General features: G+C 40.5%; 1 protein-coding gene across 7 annotated transcripts in view; it reads left to right on the top strand.

Annotated features, from left to right (window-relative positions):
• LOC105496100 (FAM111 trypsin like peptidase A) overlaps positions 1-13348 on the top strand; it is a 35555-nt gene extending 22207 nt beyond the window's left edge. The window contains exons 1-5 of one of the 7 annotated variants that reach the window (XM_011766188.3): positions 2116-2263; positions 2378-2485; positions 2845-2995; positions 7112-7229; positions 10021-13348. In XM_011766188.3, coding sequence (XP_011764490.2) covers positions 7149-7229; positions 10021-11775 — 1836 coding nt within the window. In that variant the 5' untranslated portion in view covers positions 2116-2263; positions 2378-2485; positions 2845-2995; positions 7112-7148 and the 3' untranslated portion in view covers positions 11776-13348. Of the gene's footprint in view, positions 1-2115; positions 2486-2810; positions 2996-7072; positions 7230-10020 lie in introns of those variants that run through there. The other 6 variants (XM_011766185.3, XM_011766186.3, XM_071074559.1 and 3 more) reach the window with 6 other exon arrangements.
• Positions 13349-20877: the final 7529 nt, after the last annotated feature.

The following is a 20877-nucleotide window of genomic DNA, read 5'->3' as shown; positions in this document are numbered from 1 at the left end:
TCAGCAGTAAGCCAACACGTAACTTATGATGCCATAAACGTTTTTAAAAGAAATATAATTAAAATTATACAAAATGACAAAAATTTCAGAAAGAATGTTGACAAATATCTTGGTACATAGTAGGTTTAGCTGCGCAGATATTAGGTAGAGGAACATGTTTTATATCTTCTATAATAATAACTTTTATTTCCTTGTGCACTAATATTTTAATATATCAAAATCATTTGAATAACCTTCCTAGTAAATCTCAACTTCATAGATTGAAAACTTTTTTTAAAACTTTAAGTTTAGTGGTACATGTGCAGGTCTGTTATATAGGTAAACTCATGTCATGGGGGTTTGATGTACAGATTATTTCACCACCAAGGTATGAAGCCTAGTACCCGTTAGTTATTTTTCCTGATCCTCTCTCTCCTCCCATCCTCCACCCTCCGATAGGCCCCAGCGTCTGTTGTTCCCCTCTGTGTGTCCATGTGTTCTCATCATTTAGCTCCCACTTATAAGTGATACTATGCAGTATTTGATTTCTGTTCCTGCATTAGTTTGCCAAGAATAATGGCCTCTAGCTCCATCCATGTCCCTGTATAGGACATGATCTCATTATTTGTTATGGCTGTGTAGTATTCAATGGTATACTGAGTTTTCTTTATCCAGTCTACCATTGACAGGCATTTAGGTTGATTCTTTGCTATTGTGAACAGTGCTGCAAGGAACATATGTGTTCATGTGTCGAAAGAATGATTTATATTCCTTTGGGTGCATACCCAGTCATGGGATTGCTGGGTTGAATGTTAGTTCTCTTTTTAAATCTTTGAGGAATTGCCACACTGTTTTCCACAATGGTTGAACTAATTTACACTCTCACCTAGTATATAACCCTTCCTTTTGGAAACAAATTTTATCAGTATATTCAATTTTTAACACCCTTGTTTTAGAATATTTTAAGCCTATTGTCCTTTAATCACCATTTGCTTACACATTGAAATGTAAAACAGGCAAAAGAGAAAGAAGGAAGAAAGGAGGGAAGGAGGGAGGGAGAAAATTGAGAGAGAAACAAAGATAAAAGAAAAAAGAGAGAAGAAAGAAGGAAGGAAGGAAAAAAGAAAGACAAAGAAAGAAAGAAAGAAAGAGAGAGAGAGGGAGGGAGGGAGGGAGAGAAAGAAAGAGAAAGAAAGGAGAAGGATAGAAGGAAGGAAGAATAAAAGAAAAAAGAGAAAGAGAAAGAAGGAAGGAATGAAAGAAGGAAAGAAAGAAAGAACGAAAATTGTCTCCACAGTAGAACTCTTGGCTGCCATTGTTTGGATGCTGGGTAATAGCTGTGATTACCCTTTCTGAATCTAGGAATGCACAGATTCCAAAAGTGAGTATCACAGAAAAAGTCAGCATTCAAATATGTTTTAAGTTTACTCTATCCAAACCCCAAAGAACCCACAGGAGATGAAACCGTAATTTTAGCTTCCCTTGGTGTATTGTACATGCATTTAAGGCCAGTTCCTTCCTCCAAATTCCCACGTGTTTTGTAGTTACCAACACACCATTCAACCCTATCTGTTTATATACATCATATAGTCCTCTGTCGATTGCATAAAAGTCGTCCCCTTTGTGACTGTAGTCGCCTTCTCCAAAACACATCTACTCAGAATGCAGGTTCTTAAACAGCAGGCTGCCTTGAAAACCCTCTCCAATCTTCTTTGATCATCCGCTTTCAGATGCATATTCCTAGAGCCCGTATCATCTTCTTCATCACTATCATCAACGTCTCCACATATTGATGAACGTTTGGAGAATCGATTTATGACAAGGACGTTTACTCTTCCTGCATCCGCGGCTTCTTAGTGATTTTGTCCGAGTGTCCAGGCCTATCCCATCTGCTGGGGATGCCGCCCCCTGGGAAATGCCTGCATGTCCCCACTTACCCAACTAGCCTCAGGGCCTCCTGTGGGCTGCAGCAGGTGGCGCGCTGCAGACCCCAGCCTGGTGCCTCCACGCTTCCTCCCCAGCCATGATGTACAGGCGAGGACAAGCACATTCTTGGCCCCGACTTCCGCCTACGCTTCCCGCGCGCGCGAGACTCAAGCTGGCTCTGCCGCCAACATCCCAGCTCCTCCTACATCTGAGTTTTGATTTCCTGCTCCCTCTGCAGCCCCGCCCAGGCCAACCTACCCGTGACTAGGACGCTTTCGCTTTAGTTCTCGCTTTCCAATACTCGGGACTGGGGAAACCTGGAGAATAGAAGGAGGCAAGGACCGCCGTGGGCAGCGAGGTCAGTGAGACAGGGTCCTGCTCGCTGCGTCAAGGAGGATCGCTGTGGGTGCGTAGGATGGGCGCGCTCCCTCGGCCTTGCCTTTCCAACCACTCTTTTTTTGCATGCCACCAGGTATCCCCACCGCAGCCAATCGGCTTCCGAAGTAGGTGAGTTGCTGTCTAAAGAGAAAGACAAACTCCAGTATCTTTCAGTCCATCGGCCAGACGCGCCACTCCCCAGGTGAGTTGTTTTTTGTTGTACTCGTGTAAAAGAAAAGTTCAAGGGAAGAGAACAGGTTCAAGTCTGCTTCTCACGCTGGCTCTGGGGATTAGGAAGTTCAGAAAGTTTTGTTTCCGACTGGCAGTGCTGTCTGATATAAACACAGCGTCAAGTACTGCACGCTGCAGCTACCTGAGGCCCCCGAACGGCCAGTCTCCCAGCTTTTCCAGTGGTCCACAGAAGCAAAAGAAAGGAGAGACAGAAGAGGGGAGAGGTGCGTGGGAGGTTTAGGCGGAAGAGGCACGGCTGATTTAAAAGTGAAAGAAAGTAACCAATTGGTTCGCAGACAACCTTAAAAGGCTGGCGATTCAAACCCCTAGCCCCACCTGCTCCGTTTCCCGCCGAGCTGGAGCTCTGGAGTCTTTGCTTCCTCAAATGCGAGCGGGACCTGCACTGAGCGCTGGATTCCAGGCCCAGTGCTGGCGAGGCGCGCAGTCAGAGAGCACATAGAGCGCTGGGGTGCTCCACGGGGTACGTACGGCGCGGCCGCGGCGGGCTCGAGTCCCGACTGGGAGGGGAGGGAGCTGGGTGCCCGGAAGTCAGGGACTGACAGCGCCACCCATCTGGGGAGCCGGGAGGACGCAAGTTTTATTTTGGTGGTGCTGTAAGTCCCCTTGTGTGCCGGGTCGAGGGGAGGGAGCGGGGCGGCGTGGTAAGATTGGAAGAGGCTTAGAGTTGGCCTCGACTCCTGCCCTTGCCCCTGGAAAGGCAGAAAGTGGGGGTTGGGGTGGGGAGAAGCAGGAAGAGAGGGAGAGTGAAGGAGGGGAGGAGAGGGAGGGAGGCACAGAGGGGGAAGAAGAGAGGGAAGGAAGGAGAGATTGAGAGACAGAGAAATTCCTAAGGGGAGCTGTTAGGTGGGCTGGACATGGGCCCCAGGCCGCACTGCTTTATCCCTTTGCTGTAGGAAGCCAAGCAAGTCATTTAGCTTAGTAGAACCCTGACCTCAAGTATAAAACAAGGGTTGGTATAGGATAGCTAAGAGTTCTTTATATTTTGATATAATCTGATTCATCCTGGATACTGGAGACAATGTAGGAAAGAGAGGATATTGGAGTGTTTTCTTAACCTCTTGCCCCTTTCCACTGTGATTGCTCAAGTACATGCAAAATTCATGTTTCTTTCTGCCCATTTTATTTTCTTTTTAGTCTGTGTCTATTAATCACTCCTAAAGCAGCTGGACCCTCTCTCAGACTTCCTAAGATGAGACTTCATAAACAGACACAGTGAATCCCTAGATTTTCTTAATAGTTGGGCAACAAGTTCTTGCATTTAAGGATGTTGCAACATAGACCAGTTCCGCAATTATATATTTTCTATTTTTGTTTTCCTAGGTTCTCTGCTGTTTAAAAAGTACCCCTGTAGTGAGTGTATTGATATTGATAACATTTACATCACCTTTTTATTGATTATTTACTGGGCAACCTATTACAGGCAGCGTTTTAAAGGCTTTGCATGCTCTCTCTTTATATACATATATACACACACATACTATGTATAGATAGATTGCATATACATATGTGTACATATATATAGTGTGTATGTGAGAGAGAGAGAGATGGCATCTTGCTCTGTTGGTCAGGCTGGAGGGCAGTGGTATGATCTCAGCCCACTGCAACCTCTGCCGCCCAGGTACAAGCCATTCTCCTGCCTCAGCCTCCCAAGTAGCTGGGATTACAGGCACCCACCACCATGCCCAGCTAGTTTTAAATTCTTAGTAGAGACAGGTTTTCACCAGGTTGGCCAAGCTGGTCTCAAACTCCTGACCTCAAGTGATTCATTAGCCTTGGCCTCCCAAAGTGCTGGGATTATAGGCATGAGCTACCGTGCCCAGACCACAATGTATTCCTTAATCTTCATAACAAGGTTGATTCCCATCTTAGGGTGAGGAAAATGAGGGAAGAATAGTTAATTAATATGCCCAAGGTCATGCAGCTAGGAAGTGGCTACCTGATATTTGAACTCAGACGGTCTTATAAGGTCTAACATTATTTTAGCACTTCCATATTCATTATCTCATTTAGAATCATTGCTTCTTTTTACAAACAAGAAATTGAGGCACAGAAAGGCTAAATGAATTTCCTTAGTCATTGATTGACAGTAAACTAGAAAGCCAGGACTCTTGCTCCGTAGTGGAATGGTTACGAGAGTAAACGTAGCCTTTAGATAACTTCCATTTGACAAGAAATACAGGGGCTAGATGAACAATGACATGAGGAAGCAACCCAGGAGGTGAACATTCTCTAGAGATAATTTCTCTGTTCTCTTCAACAAATCAATGCTTTTTCTAGAACAAAAGAGCCGTATAAGACATATAAAGGAAACTGTGTACTTCAGTTGGATCCTAGTATGAATAAATCAGTATTGTGATTATATAAGAAAAAGTACGTAATTTTTAGAGATGGGAAGTGACCATTAGCATTTAAATGTCATGATGTTTCTAGCTGTAACATAAATCATCTAGTAAAATAAAAGGATGGTGTAAGGGTAGCCAAACCCAAGTTCAGCAACTCACACCTCAAAGCCAAACATCAGAGATGAGAGTTGGTGGGAGGAAAAGCAGGTTCCTTCAGAGAGCCAGCAAACTGAAAAGTTGGCAGACTAGCATCCCAAAGTACCCTCTTAAGTGAGTACAAGTTTCAGGCTCTTTATGTTAAGGGCATGGGGAAGAGAAGGGATTTACAATCAAGAAGTGACCATTGACTGCAGACATCTGAGCACCATCAGGGGTCCAAGAAGGTTGGGAATGTCTTTGTCCTGATGTTCCAGTGAGCCCAAGCATTGATTTGTTGAAGAGAACAGATAAGTTGTCTCTATAGCATGTTGATTTCCTGGGCTGCTTCTACATGTTGTTGTTTAACTTATGTTCTAGCCCCTGTATTTCTTGTCAAATGGAAGTTATCTAAAGATTATATTTATTCTCCACATCACAACCCTCCTATAAATTTTTAACGATGTGTAGTTGTTTACATACTTTCCCTTTAATCCCAGAGTTAGTTTTTAAAACTACGTGTTTTTGCATATTATCTCACTGCTCTAAAATTAACCTCCCCTCCATGCATGAATGGGTAAAGGCCCCGTGAACAAAAATAAAGTTAGTTATGTTAGTTCTTTTACTGTTTCACTGTTATATAAGTTGGCAAAAATGAACAATTGTTAACTATGTGATAGGTATGTACAGGTTCATTATACCATTCTCTCATTTTTTTCTCTAATAAATTTTTCATAATAAAAAGTCTTGAAAGTATATTCTCTGAGTTGTATGACCTTGAGTAGAAGTTTAAGCTCCCTGGGTGTTCCAGCTCTTTGCCAGTAAAATGAGATGATAGTACCTATCTCATAGGGTTGTAAGAATTACATGAGGTAGTTGATGAAAAGCATTTAGAAAAGGGCATAGTACACTGTATGCCTATTCCATTCGTTTATTGAATGTACCTTTAGAAATGTATCTTTTTCAAGGGCCTGACATGTCTCAGACATAGTTTTTAGATATTGAGGTACTAAGGACAGACATGGCTGCTGCCCTCAATGGTATTTGTTTTTCTAGCGGTATTTATTACTATTGAAGATGTCACTATTTTATTTAAAGTTTGTTCAACCTCTTCTAGGGAGACATCAGAGGAGAGATAGAAGGAAAAATACCTCTTTAAACAAAAAATCTAAAGCAGCAACCTAAGGTTTCTGACTATCATACCTGGCACACTTTCCAGATTTCTTTCTTTATTTTTTTTTTTTTTGAGACGGAGTCTCGCTCTGTCGTCCAGGCTGGAGTGCAGTGGCGCGATCTCCACTCACTGCAAGCTCTGCCTCCCAGGTTCAAGCCATTCTCCTGCCTCAGCCTCCAGTGTAGCTGGGACTACAGGTGCCCGCCACTGCACCTGGCTAATTTTTGTACTTTTTTTTTAGTAGAGACGGGGTTTCACCATGTTAGCCAGGATGGTCTCAATCTCCTGACCTCGTGATCCGCCTGTCTCAGCCTCCCAAAGTGCTGGGATTACAGGCGTGAGCCACTGCACCCGGCCCCAGATTTCTTTTTAAAATCTCATTCCAAGTTTCTTTCATCAGCTGTTTCCTCACTACTTCCCTGTAATTTTATCTTCCCTTGCCGTCTTCATCTTAAATGGAGACCAGATTTTAACATCAATGTAAGTAGAACACCTTTTTGAAATTTCCAACTGAAAATTATTATATTATTTTTACCTGCATTTGAATTCCACCTCTGCCACATAGCTCTGGCCTTGGGCAGCTCGTCTACCTTCTCTAAGCTATACTTTCGTCATCAGCAAAGTGTAGATATACCTAATTTGCATAGTATCTATAGGAATTTGCAACTAGAGATAATTTTCATAAAGTGTTTAGTATAATTTTCATGAAGTGCCTGACACGCAGTATTCTGGAAAAGGGAGCTTTTATTGTTGAGGTGATTATAGTTGGTGAATAAACTATCTATTTGCTAAGGTACCATCTCCAGGGAGAGCAAGGCTGGAGCTCAAGGGGAAAGATGGGACATAGGACACCAGCTAATCTTTTCCTCTGTACAATTAATGACAGCTTTGAAGATACTGCTATAACTTGAAAATTTGAAATTAGTATTTCAGCTGAACCATCCATTCATCTTCAAGCCATCATGAGCTGTAAGAAGCAGAGGTCACAGAAGCACTCAGTCAATGAAAAATGTAATATGAAAATCGATCACTATTTTTCTCCGGTATGTCTGTAAATTCTACTTATGTAATCTAGTCATCCCTTGGTATCCATGTGGGATTTGTTCCAGGATTTCCCTTGGATACCAAAATCCATGAATGCTCAAATTATTCACATAACATGTCATAGTATTGGCATATAATGTATCATATCCTCCTGTATACTTTAAATCATCTCTGGATTATTTATATTACCTAATAAGAGGTAAATGCTATGTAAAATGTTGATATACTATATTGCTTAGGGAATAATGACAAGAAAAAAGTCATGCATGTTTAGTTCAGGCACACTAGTTTTTATTCCCAAAATATTTTCAATCTGCAGTTGGTTGAACCCATAGATACAGAACCCACGTATACTAAAGCCTGTTTACCAATATTAGACTTACCTATCCTTGGCATTGGGTTTTATAGTTCTTCTTGCCAAGAAATTACCTGGAGTGTTGGAAATATTAAAAAACTAAAATTGTCCTTACTTATTTTATCCTTTCTATTTTGGGGGTAGCATGGGGAAGGGAGTTGTAATACAAATCTTGGCTATATCAAAGCAGTCTTTAATGAAAAACTATTTTAATATTTCTTGAATAACAAAAACTTCAATACAGTATGTTACAGTAAACTATGTAATAAACCAAAATTAATGCAATTTCATAGCATGAAAACATATACCATTCCAAATGTGGCTGAGCTATTCAATTGTAATTATAACCCACGTTTGAATACAGTTTATAAAACAATTTTTTGATATATTTGTTCTTACCATAACCTTGTTAGGAAGTCAGGAAGGATTCTGACAAATCTTCAATTTGTTTATTGGAGAAGAGGGAGCAAGTGAGTTGTTGCTTAAGACAGGAATGAAGTGAAGACTTGGAGTTAAGTTTAATGACATGTAATTGGGCCTTTTTCTACTGATTGGGCTCTGTTATCATATCAAACAATTGTATCTTTTCCTGAGTCTAAAATGCTCCTTGAATTTATCAAGAAAAATGTTGAAGAATGATAAACATTTGAGTATGCAGCTTACAATTTCTCAACTTGTTTTGTTTTGTTTTTCCCGGTTCTGGAAAACTAGAATATCCAAGTATCTAAAAAGTCTAAGGCAAACTTAGTTATGTTTTTCTCTATCCTATTCCATGACAGAGCTAATTACTATATCCTATTCCTCTTCCCCTTTCAGAGGTGTCTATGTCTGCCCAAGAATCACTTTAATAAATAGGAAATTTATCATAGTACTCCAACAGGGTGTATGAAAAGATGTTTCTGATAGCCTTAGGCTGAAGGGATGCTCTTTGAGAGTTCATATGTGTGCCCAAGGAAATTTGTATTACCTTAAGTCCCTTTCATTTATTTATTTTTGATCTGGAATATTAGTATAAAGAAGAGAAACAAATGTTAACATGTGCTAGTCATTGTGCTAGGCATTGTCATACAATGATGCTACACTTAATCTTTACAATATTCCTGGCATTGTTATTCCCAGTAGCAGTAAGGGGCATTGCTGGCATATGGACCCATATCTGCTGGTACCCATGCCATGATGAATATGACTTGGGAAAAATGTGTTTTTTAGACATAAGAAACAGACACTCTAATTTTTCATCGAGTTTCTACTATTTGATTAATCCTCTTTATTTAATTCCACTCCCCATCTTCACCCCTGTTTCTTAAGATAATGCCCTACAAAAATGACAATCATAAATGCAAAGTTTACCAAAAAGAATATATACACTAGTCCAATGGAAAAAATAATTGGATTAGGAATTGCAATTTTGATACTCTATTTATTGGTTATCATGTGACCCTAGAAAAGACGTCTACAAGAAAAACTTTCAGTGCCTTAGTTTATCCATCAAAAGGACAGATAAGTCATGTTTGTTCCTCCTTATTTTATAAAATTTGGGGATTACTGGATGTAATAGAGAAAATAATTTGAGTTCTTTTCATGCTATATGCTGGGTGAATCATAGTATTTATGTCACAAATAACTATATTATAACCAAATGATTAGTTAAATAATGATGATTTTGTTTAATATGTCATGCTTATAATAAATTGTGGTAGCCTATTGCTGAATTCAGTATTTCAAGAACAATTTTTTTGCTGTAATTTATCATTGTCCTCAGGAAATATAAAAATTATATAGCTGAAGATAATAAACAAGTCCTGAAATAAAACTATTTCAAATACTAGTGGACTTTTTTTGGGGGGGCGGTTGATGGAGCAACTTTTGTTGCCCAGGCTAGAGCGCAATGGCTCAATCTTGGCTCACTGCAACCTCCACCTCCCAGGTTCAAGCGATTCTTCAGCCTCAGCCTCCCAAGTATCTGAGACTACAGGCGCATGCCAACATACCCGGCTAATTTTTGTATTTTTAGTGGAGACGGGATTTCACCATGTTGGTCAGGCTGGTCTCGAACTCCTGACCTCAGGTGATCCCCCTGCCTTGGCCTGCCAAAATGCTGGAATTGCAGGCGTGAGCCACCATGCCCGGCCGCTAGTGAGCTTTTAAGAATCTCTGTTTTAGAGGCACCTGGGAAAAAAAATTTGTTTCTTCCCTCATATTTTTCAGAAAAATACACTAGTGTAGTAGTATCGAGAGTTCATCTAACAGATGTTATAGGAAGCTAAGCTTTCATTTTGGATCCCATGTCAAGCAGTGATTTAATTCTATTCACTGGCCCTTTTAGATTAGTTCCAAGTTTCTCATAGGAATTTTGTGAATTGCATACCTGAAAAGAGAAACAAAAGACGAGGGTTGCATTCAGAGTTTTAAAGTATCTTAACATTTATTTTTAGGTCTCTAAAAAGCAACAGAATAATTCCAGTACTTCTCAAATCAGGATGGAGTCTAGAGGAGGCCCAAGAGACGTAACTAATACCCAGGCTCAAGAATTCCACTCACTTAAGAAAAATCCAGAAGACCAGACTATGCCCAAAAATAGGATAATACTTGTTACCTTGGATGTAAACTACAGGAAAAACCAAAATATGAAACATGAGCTCACACATAGTGAGAATGGTAGCTTATATATGGCTCTCAACACTCTCCAGGCTCTCAGAAAAGAGATAGAAACTCACCAAGGCCAAGAAATGCTTGTGCGTGGCACAGAAGGAATCCAAGGGTACATAAACCTGGGAATGCCCCTCAGTTGTTTCCCTGAAAGCTGCCATGTGGTCATTACGTTTTCCCAAAGTAAAAGTAAGCAGAAGGAAGATAACCACGTATTTGGCCGGCATGACAAAGCATCGACTGAATGTGTCAAATTTTACATTCATGCAGTTGGAATTGGGAAGTACAAAAGAAGGATTGTTAAATGTGGGAAGCTTCACAAAAAAGGGTGCAAACTCTGTGTTTATGCTTTCAAAGGAGAAACCATCAAGGACGCTCTGTGCAAGGATGGCAGATTTCTTTCCTTTCTGGAGAATGATGATTGGAAACTCATTGAAAACAATGACTCTATTTTAGAAAGCACCCAGCCAGTCGATGAATTAGAAGGCAAACACTTTCAGGTTGAGGTTGAGAAAAGAATGGTCCCCAGTGCAGCAGCTTCTTGGAATCCTGAGTCAGAGAAAAGAAACACCTGTGTGTTGAGAGAACAAATCGTGGCTCAGTACCCCAGTCTGAAAAGAGAAAGTGAAAAAATCAAGGAAAACTTCAAGAAAAAAATGAAAGTAAAAAATGGGGAAACATTATTTAAATTGCATAGAGTAAGGTTTGGGAAAGTAACAAAAAACTCTTCTTCGATTAAAGTAGTGAAACTTCTTGCACATCGCAGTGACTCAGTTGGGTACTTATTCTGGGACAGTGCAACTACGGGTTGCGCCACCTGCTTTGTTTTTAAAGGATTGTTCATTTTAACTTGTCGGCATGTAATAGATTACATTGTGGGAGACGGAATAGAGCCAAGTAAGTGGGCAGCCATAATTGGTCAATGTGTAAGGGTGACATTTGGTTATGAAGAGCCAGAAGGAAAGGAAACAAACTACTTTTTCGTTGAACCTTGGTTTGAGATACATAATGAAGAGCTTGACTATGCTGTCCTGAAACTGAAGGAAAATGGACAACAAGTACCTATGGAACTATACAATGGAATTACTCCTGTGCCACTTAGTGGGTTGATACATATTATTGGCCATCCATATGGAGACAAAAAGCATATTGATGCTTGTGCTGTGATCCCCCAGGGTCAGCGAGCAAAGAAATGTCAGGAACATGTTCAGTCTAAAGAAGCAGAAAGTCCAGGGTATGTCCATATGTATACTCAAAGCAGTTTCGAGGAAATAGTTCACAACCCTGATGTGATTACCTATGACACTGAGTTTTTCTTCGGGGCTTCCGGCTCCCCTGTGTTTGATTCAAAAGGTTCATTGGTGGCCATGCATGTTGCTGGCTTTACTTATAACTACCAAAATGAGACTCGTAGTATCATTGAGTTTGGCTCTACTATGGAATCCATCCTCCTTGATATTAAGCAAAGATATAAGCCATGGTATGAAGAAGTATTTGTAAGTCAGCAGGATGTAGAAATGATAAGTGGTGAGGACTTGTGAGAATTCAGTCTGTTAGATTTAAGGGAATGACTTATGGAGTTATTTCATAGGCATTGATAATGGTTTTCTAAATTCCAAAATGGTCATCTTATCAATAATAATAATAATAATGACCATTTTCTATCTGCCAGGCATTTTTCTAAGCACATGAAGAAATTAGTCCTAAAAACACTCTGAGATGGACTATAACTTGCCCAGTTTTTTGTTTGTTTCTTTGTTTTGTTTTGTTTGAGACTAAGTCTCACTCTGTCGCCTGGGCTGGAGTGCAGTGGTGCAATCTCAGCTCACTGCAACTTCCACCTCCCAGGTTCAAGCGATTCTTATGCCTCAGCCTCTTGAGTAGCTGGGATTACAGGCAAACGCAACCACACCCAGCTAATTTTTTTTTTTTTTTTTTTTTTTTTTTTTTTTTTTTTTTTTTTTTTGCATTTTTAGTAGAGACAGTTTCACCATGTTGGTCAGGCTGGTCTCGAACTCCCGACCTCGTGATCTGCCTGCCTCAGCCTTCCAAAGTGCTGGGATTACAGGTGTGAGCCACCACGCCTGGCCAACTTGCCCTATTTTAAAGTCAAGCAATGTGAAGAATAACAAGATTAAATAATAATCAGTTTCATGACACTAAAAGTCTTACAATCATTGGGTTTTTTCATCTTTCATATCTTTGCCTAAATTCATTTGCTACAGTGCAGGAACTAAAACTTGTTCATCTCATGATTCCCTACATCTGACATAAGGAAAATAAGTGCTCAGAAAAATGTGCAGGTCAATCAGTTGCAAAAGTTGGGGCTGCAGTTAATGCTTACATAAGAGCTAAATGCTTGATTAGAAATGATCTCAAAATCTTTTAGAATTTTCAAAATCCTCATATTACTGAAACTGTCAGAATATATGAGTCCTGAAATTCAGATGATAGTCACTCTTCCCATATTTATAGGCTATTGAGGCAAGAGATATCTTAAACATCATATTACTTTATTTAGATTTCTACTATTTCGATTATTAATGTTATGTTTTTCTCATTGTTTTACTTCTTCATGGTATTATGAAGACTGTATAGATGATTCAACCAAGCCTGCAAATCTCCCTCATTTGGAATTCCACTGGACCCAATCTGTTTTCCATTGCCATTGCAATGCTACTAAAGCCATGCAATATCAAGCACCCTCCCTCTAGGTGCAGGGACTATAACAGAAGGTGGGCATGTAGGATTTTAAGGGCTGGTTTCAAGGGGTGGAGTGTAGGAAAACAGCCTGTTTTATTGCAAGAGTGATGTCATCTTGAAGTGTAGCTGGCACGATGACTGCTGTTTGACTCCTGCATACCAAGATATTCTGCAGCAATGTCTTTAAACAATGCTGATAGTGCAGATAACCCCTCATAAAGATGCTTATCTAACCTCCCCAGTGGTCAAGTGTTTCACAAGAAAGTCTGAGATATGACCAGCTACACTAGTTTTGCCAAAAATGCTTGCTATATAAAGGGTACTTTGGGGAGGGTGAGTGCCACCATTTAGTGGCTGCTAGAAACATTGCTTCTGTTTGTAAGTTCCTATTAAATGTTTCTTTCTGAGAAACCATATTTGTCAGCCTCTTTGTTTGGCCTCTCAGTTTCTTTGGTCTTTGGGGATAGGTTTGCACAGACCTGCTCACCATGAAACACCTGGTGACTTTTAATGAAGAATGGTATTAGAAACCAAGATCTAGGCACTAGATATGCTCATCGCTGGTGGGGTGTTGTTTCTTTTAGGCCCCCTTAGCTGACAGGGCAAAGAAATATTTGTGTGTATATTTACCCATATATGTATATGTATACATATGTATATATGCCTTCCTTATCTGTAAATTTCAACTCCAAACAGTGAGAAGCATGAGATGCCTGCCATCCCTCACACATTCACTTAATTGCTTAATCCAAGTATACATATATAGCAGTGTCAGAATTGTTAACCTCTACCTCAATGGGAAATAATTTTATCAACTAGAATACAGTGCCAACATGCAATTTCCTTGCTTTTAGTCTTTTATATTCCATTCATTCCCAAAGTTATTTCAGTCACCCTCTTGTTTCTCACCTCCTTCAGTGACGTTTTATATGCTTATAATACAGTCATACATACATATAATAGTTAGATTTTCTTGTCATAGTTTGAATTCTTTCCTTTGACCCCTTGACCTCCTAAATGATATTTTAATGTGTATCCATTGATTCACTCTGTGCTGTAAAGTTCTGTGGGTTTTATCATACAGAATAGTTACATTACCCTAGAAATCTGTGCTTCACCTATGTATCCCTCATATCCCTCCCCTCTCGCCTGAACCCCAGCCAAAAAAAAAACAAAAAAAAAAAAACTGATCTTTTTACTATATGGTTTTACATCTTCTAGAATGCTATATAATCAGATTCTGTTTATATATTTAGTACATTTTCCACATTTTTCTTTTTTGTTGTTGGTGGTGACTTTTCTGCTTAAATGGGCCCCATTCATAAAACTGAGGTTTTGTCGAGTGTTCCCTAGCAACAGATGGCTCCGATATGCCTTATAAAGAAAATGTATGTATTAGATAAGCTTTTCAGACATGAGTTACAGCATTTTTGGCTGTGAGTTCAATGTTAAGAAATCAACAATATATATTAAATAAGATGTCTTTTTAACAGAAACACACATAAAGCAAGTTTATGTACTGACTTTGATGAAAATGAAGATAATAGGAATTTAACACTGTGTTACTCCTAAAGGCAATGCTTCAGTATTTGCTAATTCAGTATTTGTGGCATCTTTATAACTACCACAATAATGAGAATTGACTGTATCATTTCAAATATGGTTTCAAGCCTAGTGCCTCTCTAATCATCACAGAGACTTAAACTTATGTGACTTTACTGTTTATTAAACAATTTCTGACATATTTTCTCAATACCCATTAGAGCAGATATTATTATACCTGTTTCCTGTGTGAGAAGGAAGTATAACTAAATTTTTGCCAACATTGGTGGTACCTTGGAAAAGACTGGGACTTAATCTTGAAATGTAGCTTATTGTTCTTTCTCCTAACAGCTGGTTCATCAGATCCAGACACTACTATGGCCATTCTTGCATCTGAAGTACACCCACCTTGGATCACTTAAGAAATATTATAAGCATTTCAGAATGTAGCAAATACCTTTTTCTGATTTTCTCTTGTCCTAGCTCTACAGACCAGGTAGCTAGAAAATTCAGCTTAGGCCTGGATTTATCACCACTCACTCATCCAATTCCCGGTTACAGAGCTAACCCACTATCACATTCTACTCCAGATCTCTCTTTGAAATGGTATAGTGGACTGAACAAAGTTGTAGTGAGTTTAACTGTGCCTGCCCCTAAGGGCAGGCACTATCCTCACCCTATAGATCTGTAAATGTTACCTTATTTAGACAAAAATGCTTTGCAGATGTAATTAAATCGAGATTCAAGAGACGAGATCATCCTACACTTACTGGGTGAGCCCTAAATCCAGTAACGAGCATCCTGATAAGTAAAGAAGAAACACAGTGGAGAGACCCAGAAAGAAAGACCACATGAAGATGGAGACAGAGATGGAGAGATACGTCTACAAGCCAGGGGTTGCCAGGGATTGCCAGAGGCCACCAAATGCTAGGAGAGAGGCATGGGACAGGTTCTCAAAACCTCCAGAAGGAACCAACCCTGATAACATCTTCATTTCAGACTTCTGGTCTCCAGAACTGTGCTGTAAGAGAGTAGATTTCCATAGTTGTAAGCCACCAAGTTTGAGGTAATTTGTTATGAACTTGGTGGCTTAAAACAATTTATTCTCACAGTCATGAGAGGACAGAAATGTATAACCTGAAGTCAAGGTGCTGGCAGGGCTGTGCTTTCTCCAGAAGGTGCAGCGGGGGTAAGGGTGAGGGAATTAAGGGTCTCCCATTGACCTACCTGTTAATGAGTCTGTGTGGCCAGAGGTAGAATTGAAATAAGCCACCCAAATGATTCTTTGGTTGTTACTCATGTGATTCAGTCTCCTCTGGGCAGGAACAGGAAGAGATGCTCTCATGACAATGGAGCAGCAAGCCCCATAGCCCAGCAGAAAAGCAATGTGGTTGTGACTACTGAGTAAAGAATCCCTGAAGTTGAAATACATGGTGTCAGCAATAAGGACCTTGCTATTTGGTATATAGCTTCAGGTGAACAAAAACGTTTGAAATGTATTTGACTGAATCCAAACTAGTCGTTCAAAACTAAAAATGGATGTAGCCGATTTCCTTTCCCTTTGCCCCCCTTTAACCCATCCCTTCCCTTCCCCCTCAACCTCAGCTGCTTTTAGAGACAGATAATTAGAATGCAACTGAGATCTCTGTCCCCAAATGGGACAGAGGCCATGCACACCTGTGTGCATATACTGGGGACTGCAGGGAGGGAAAGGCTCAAGCTTATGGCTCTGTTGGATTCAGGTGCCCAAGTCACCATCCTATCCTGTCCTGTAAGAGAACAAGATGTTGGGCACAGGAATGGACAAAGGCACCAAGGACTAAAGGATGGAGCTGAGGCGGTGTGCATAGGGGTAGAAAGGGATCTCTGGGCCTGGGTGTTCACCAAATACTGAGAGATGCATGGAAAAGAACTGACACTTGTGCTTAGATTTTGACCCTAGAGCAAGGAGCTAAAGGAGGGAAAAGGCTAGCAACCAAGTTTTCTTCCCTCTCTCTCTACTGTCCTCCATTTGCCACCCTAGCTGTCCTTTCCCTGTCACCCTGAACTTCCCTGGGTTCCTAGACAGGCACAATTGTTGGAGCCTGATTTTCATTATGCTCCTATAGGAGGAAAAGCAAATGAATTCAACTGATGGAGTTTAGGTATGATTTGCTGTGGGAGAAAGAAAGCAAAAATAAGTTGTGGATGGAGCTCCTTGGGCGGATTTAAGATACCGTTGTTGTGGAATGATGTTGCGTGCCTTCACTTCCTCATCTCGTGTCAGAGAGTATCACCCTGTTCAGCAACTGCTTTCTGTGGGACATGTAGATCATCCTCTCGGTTTGTTTCCCTGTCGCCTCTCAGTAGTCTAGCAACAATATAGACTCTTCAAAAGAATGGGAAATCCCAGCTTTGCTTAAATACAGAAGCGCTCACAGGCCATTTTCTAGGACAATATTGCCACCTACTGGAGGCAGCCACAAATGCACACCAATAAAGGCAGCCACCACTTAACCGGCTGCCAAACCCTTGAGATCCACTGCCTGATTCAAGGAGGCCTCTTCCATCTGGCATCCCTTTTTGGAGATGGGTCAACTAAGACTCATTGACTAACAAAGGGAGAATCCAAAAGTCAAAAAAAGCAGTTAAATGAAAATGATATATTCAAGAGCTCAGCTGGGGTGGTCTTGGCATCATATTGGTTTTACAAGAAAAGAAAATGTCAGATGCCTTTCTGGGTGAAGTGTTATCTCCTACTTTGTTACCTGAATTGTGTTATTTTCCTCCGATGAGGGTTTACTGTATCCTCCTGACACAGAGTGAAATCAGATCATTAAGATCTAATTGATAATCAGACCTCTTAATGATCAGATTTCAGTCATGGATAAAATCAACTTGAGACTCAGTTGCAGAACGTCAAGGCTCTGTCTACTTCTGGTTGGCTTCGCTTCTAGACTGTAGCCTGGAAGGGCCCCAGCCGAGGACTTGGGATGTTTACTAGTGTCCTCCCACTTCCTGCCTTATCAAATTCAGAACTCCAATTTTTATCTCCTCAGCACTGTAAGTCTTTAGGGCACTCTGCTCCACTTTTCATTGGATTACTCCAATGGGCACAAGGCATGAAACTTAGTGCCATCTTTAAGGATGTAAAGGGTACAGAAATGATGCTCCCTGTCATGTATGCATTTAGTTCATCAGTTGTGGAGAATGACCGTTCACTATCACAACCAATTGGTGGGCCCAATTGCAGCCACTGCGCCAGATGTGGAATCTTTGCTAGAGCAAATGCACATTGACTCATACATGGTATGTGGCCATCAATTGAATTAATCCATTCTCTTCTATCTCTATCAGAAAAAGGGATCATAAATAGTTCCACTCATATGGAATAGACAACAGTATACATGTGTATTTTTGCCCTAGGACTATATTAAATATAGTGTTCCTTTTGTTATAATATAGATAGAAAAGGTGTGGACTACTTGTACGTCCTTCAGACCATCACACCTGTCTACTATATCGATGTTAACATGCTAATTAGACCAGATGGCAAGAAGTAATCAACACCTTGGAGGTGCCAGTACATGTGCATTTCAGGTGACAGGAAGTAAATCCTATGAGGAATCAGAGGCCCCCTAAATCAGGGGCATGCTAAGACAACCCATCCAAAGAAAAGGATGAATTATTGAATCTTGCGTACCCCATGGAGAAAAAGAAAGTACACTGCCTGATAAACCTCTTTGGGTTCTAAAGATAGCATATTCTACACATGGGTATACTGTTTCAGTCAATTTACAGGGGACACTATAGCCTACCAACCTTGAGTGGGGTCTGGATTAGGAAAGGGTCCCAGAAGATCCAAGCTATAGTGAAAACAGTACGGCTACTTGGACTGTGTGCCCTGGCTGACCCTCTGGTATCAGAAGTATCAGATGTGGGAAAAGATAGCATGTGGAGTTGATAGCAAGCCCAAGTGGGAAAAGTACAAGGCAAAGTTTTGGGGTTCTGGAGAAATGCCATGTTTTTGCAGTGGATAATTATATATCTTTTGAATAACAACTCCTTTTGAATTATATACTGTTTGAATATGCCTTTTGGCCCCTGGTAGGAGCACCTAACCATGAGACATTAAGTGACTCTGCATCCAAATCTCCCCATTTCGTAATGAGTTCTATCAGATTTATCAAGTCATAATGTCAAGTGTGGCCAAAAAAACCAGTCTCTCATATAATGGAGTTGGAATACCTAGCATTGAGCAGCATGAGCAAGAAAGGAGACCACAAGTGAGTTGTATGAGAAATGTGAGGAGCAGGCTCCCAAAGATGTTCACAGCCTAATCCCTGGAATATGACTATGTAGGTTATATGGAAAAAGGGAATTAATGTTGCAGAGGGAATTAAGACTGCTAATCATCTAAGTTTAAGATAGCAAGGTTATCTTGGATATCTGGATGGCCTGATGTAACCACAATGATTCTTAAAAATGAGAAAAGGGAGAATCAGAGATTCAGAGGGAAATGTGACCATGAAAGAGGCATAGAGAGATGCAACACTGCTAGCTTTGAAGATGGAGGAAGGGGCCGTGAACCAAGAAATGTGAGTGAGCTCTAGGAGAAAGAAGAGGCAAGGAAATAGATTCTCTTCTAAATCCTCCAAAGAGAACTTCATTTTAGTCCAGCAAGACACATGTCAGATGTCTGACCTATACAGGCCTATACTTGGGCCTGGGAAACAAAGGGTAGAGGCAGGAAGGGCCCTGCTTACCTTTATCTGTATTCCTAATAATACACTTAGGGAATTTGTGCTTCCTGTCTCTCCGTCTGCCATTCATGGCCCTGCCAGCCCCCAAGTCAGGACTCTGTAGGATGAAAGGTCCTGATTCCCTATGGGGGCACACTTCTGCCAGGGGACATGGAAAGAGTCCCGCTGAACTCTAAGCCATAGCTTCTGCCTGTCACTGCAAAGACTTTGTATCCAGAGACCATTATGCAAGAAGAGTCACTGTCTGGGCTCAGGCAATTAACCCAGTTCTTCAGGAGGAGGAAGTGCTTATGTGACCCAGTAAGGGCAGAAAGAAATATGTTTGCCACTCACATGATCCATTTGGACCCTACTTGACCAAATTTGATAGTAAACAGACAATTGCACCACCCTAGCTTGAAAATAGCATGGGAGCCAGGGTCTCAGACCCCTCAAAAATGAAGACTTGGGTCACGCCACCAGGTAAGACACCAATACTAGAAGAAGCATTACAGGAGACTGAGGGTAATTTAGAATGGACACCAGAAAAGGGAGACAGTAAAAATCAGTCACATCCCCTAAATCAATTTCTCTGAGAAAAAGGAGAATTCTCTCTGAAATTCCAAATAAAATAAATTCTCCCTTTTATTTATTATTTTATTTGAGAGAATTCTCTCTCAAATTCCAGCTGTACATTGTACCAACTAGAATTTGAAACCAAAAACAATACCATTTGTTTGAGCAATTCCCCTCCTTCCCATCCAAACTAACTTGCTGAGATTTTGATTGCAGTTGCAATGAATCTATAGAACAAGTTGGGAAGAACTGAAAATGTGACAATATTGAGTCTTTCTATAAAGGTACATTGAATATCTCTCCATTTATTTAGTCATTCTTTGATTTCATTCATCAGAATTTTGTAGTTTTCTTCATAAAGAGCTTGTTTAGCCTTTTTAGATTTATGCCCCCAGGTGTCCCTTCCCAGTGGAGTTGTATAGATAGTGCTATTTCTCCCAACCACAATGTGTGACAATACACATGAAGTATCGTCAACCAGGGAAGCTCATCTGAGCTTCAGTGTCAGGGTTTTTACTGGGGGCTAGTGATGTAGATATGGCTGAACTTAGTCTCCAGATCCTCCAGAAGTGGTGCTGATAATGTGTGGCCCAAGGCCACCACTATCAATATTAAATAAAATAGACTTCAGATCAGAGAAAATTACCAGAGACAGAGAGTGCTATTATATAATAACAAAAGGATCGATCACCAAAAAGACATAGTAATTACAGATATGCAAGCACAAAACAACGAAGTGACACAATATGTGAAGCAAATCCTGATATAATTAAAAGGAGAAATAGGCAAATCCACAATTATAGTTGGAGAACTCAACACCCTTCTCTCTCAACAACTTATGGAATAACTATACAGAAAAACAGCCTGGATATGGAAGAACTGAACAACATGATAAATCAACAGCGTCTACTGGTCATTTATAGAACACTCCATCCAACAGTAGAGTACACATTCTTTTCAAGCACCCACAGAATGAATACAAAGATAGATCATATCCTAGGCCATGACACAAACCTCAACAAAGTTGAAAGAGCTGAAATCATATTGAATGTGTCCTCTGGGCTACAATGGAATCAAAACTAGAAATCAATAACCTAACAA

The sequence above is a fragment of the Macaca nemestrina genome, chromosome 12 (genome assembly GCF_043159975.1).
Source record: "Macaca nemestrina isolate mMacNem1 chromosome 12, mMacNem.hap1, whole genome shotgun sequence".
Classification (NCBI taxonomy): Eukaryota; Metazoa; Chordata; class Mammalia; order Primates; family Cercopithecidae; genus Macaca; species Macaca nemestrina.
This window is presented reverse-complemented; position numbering and strand designations above follow the sequence as displayed.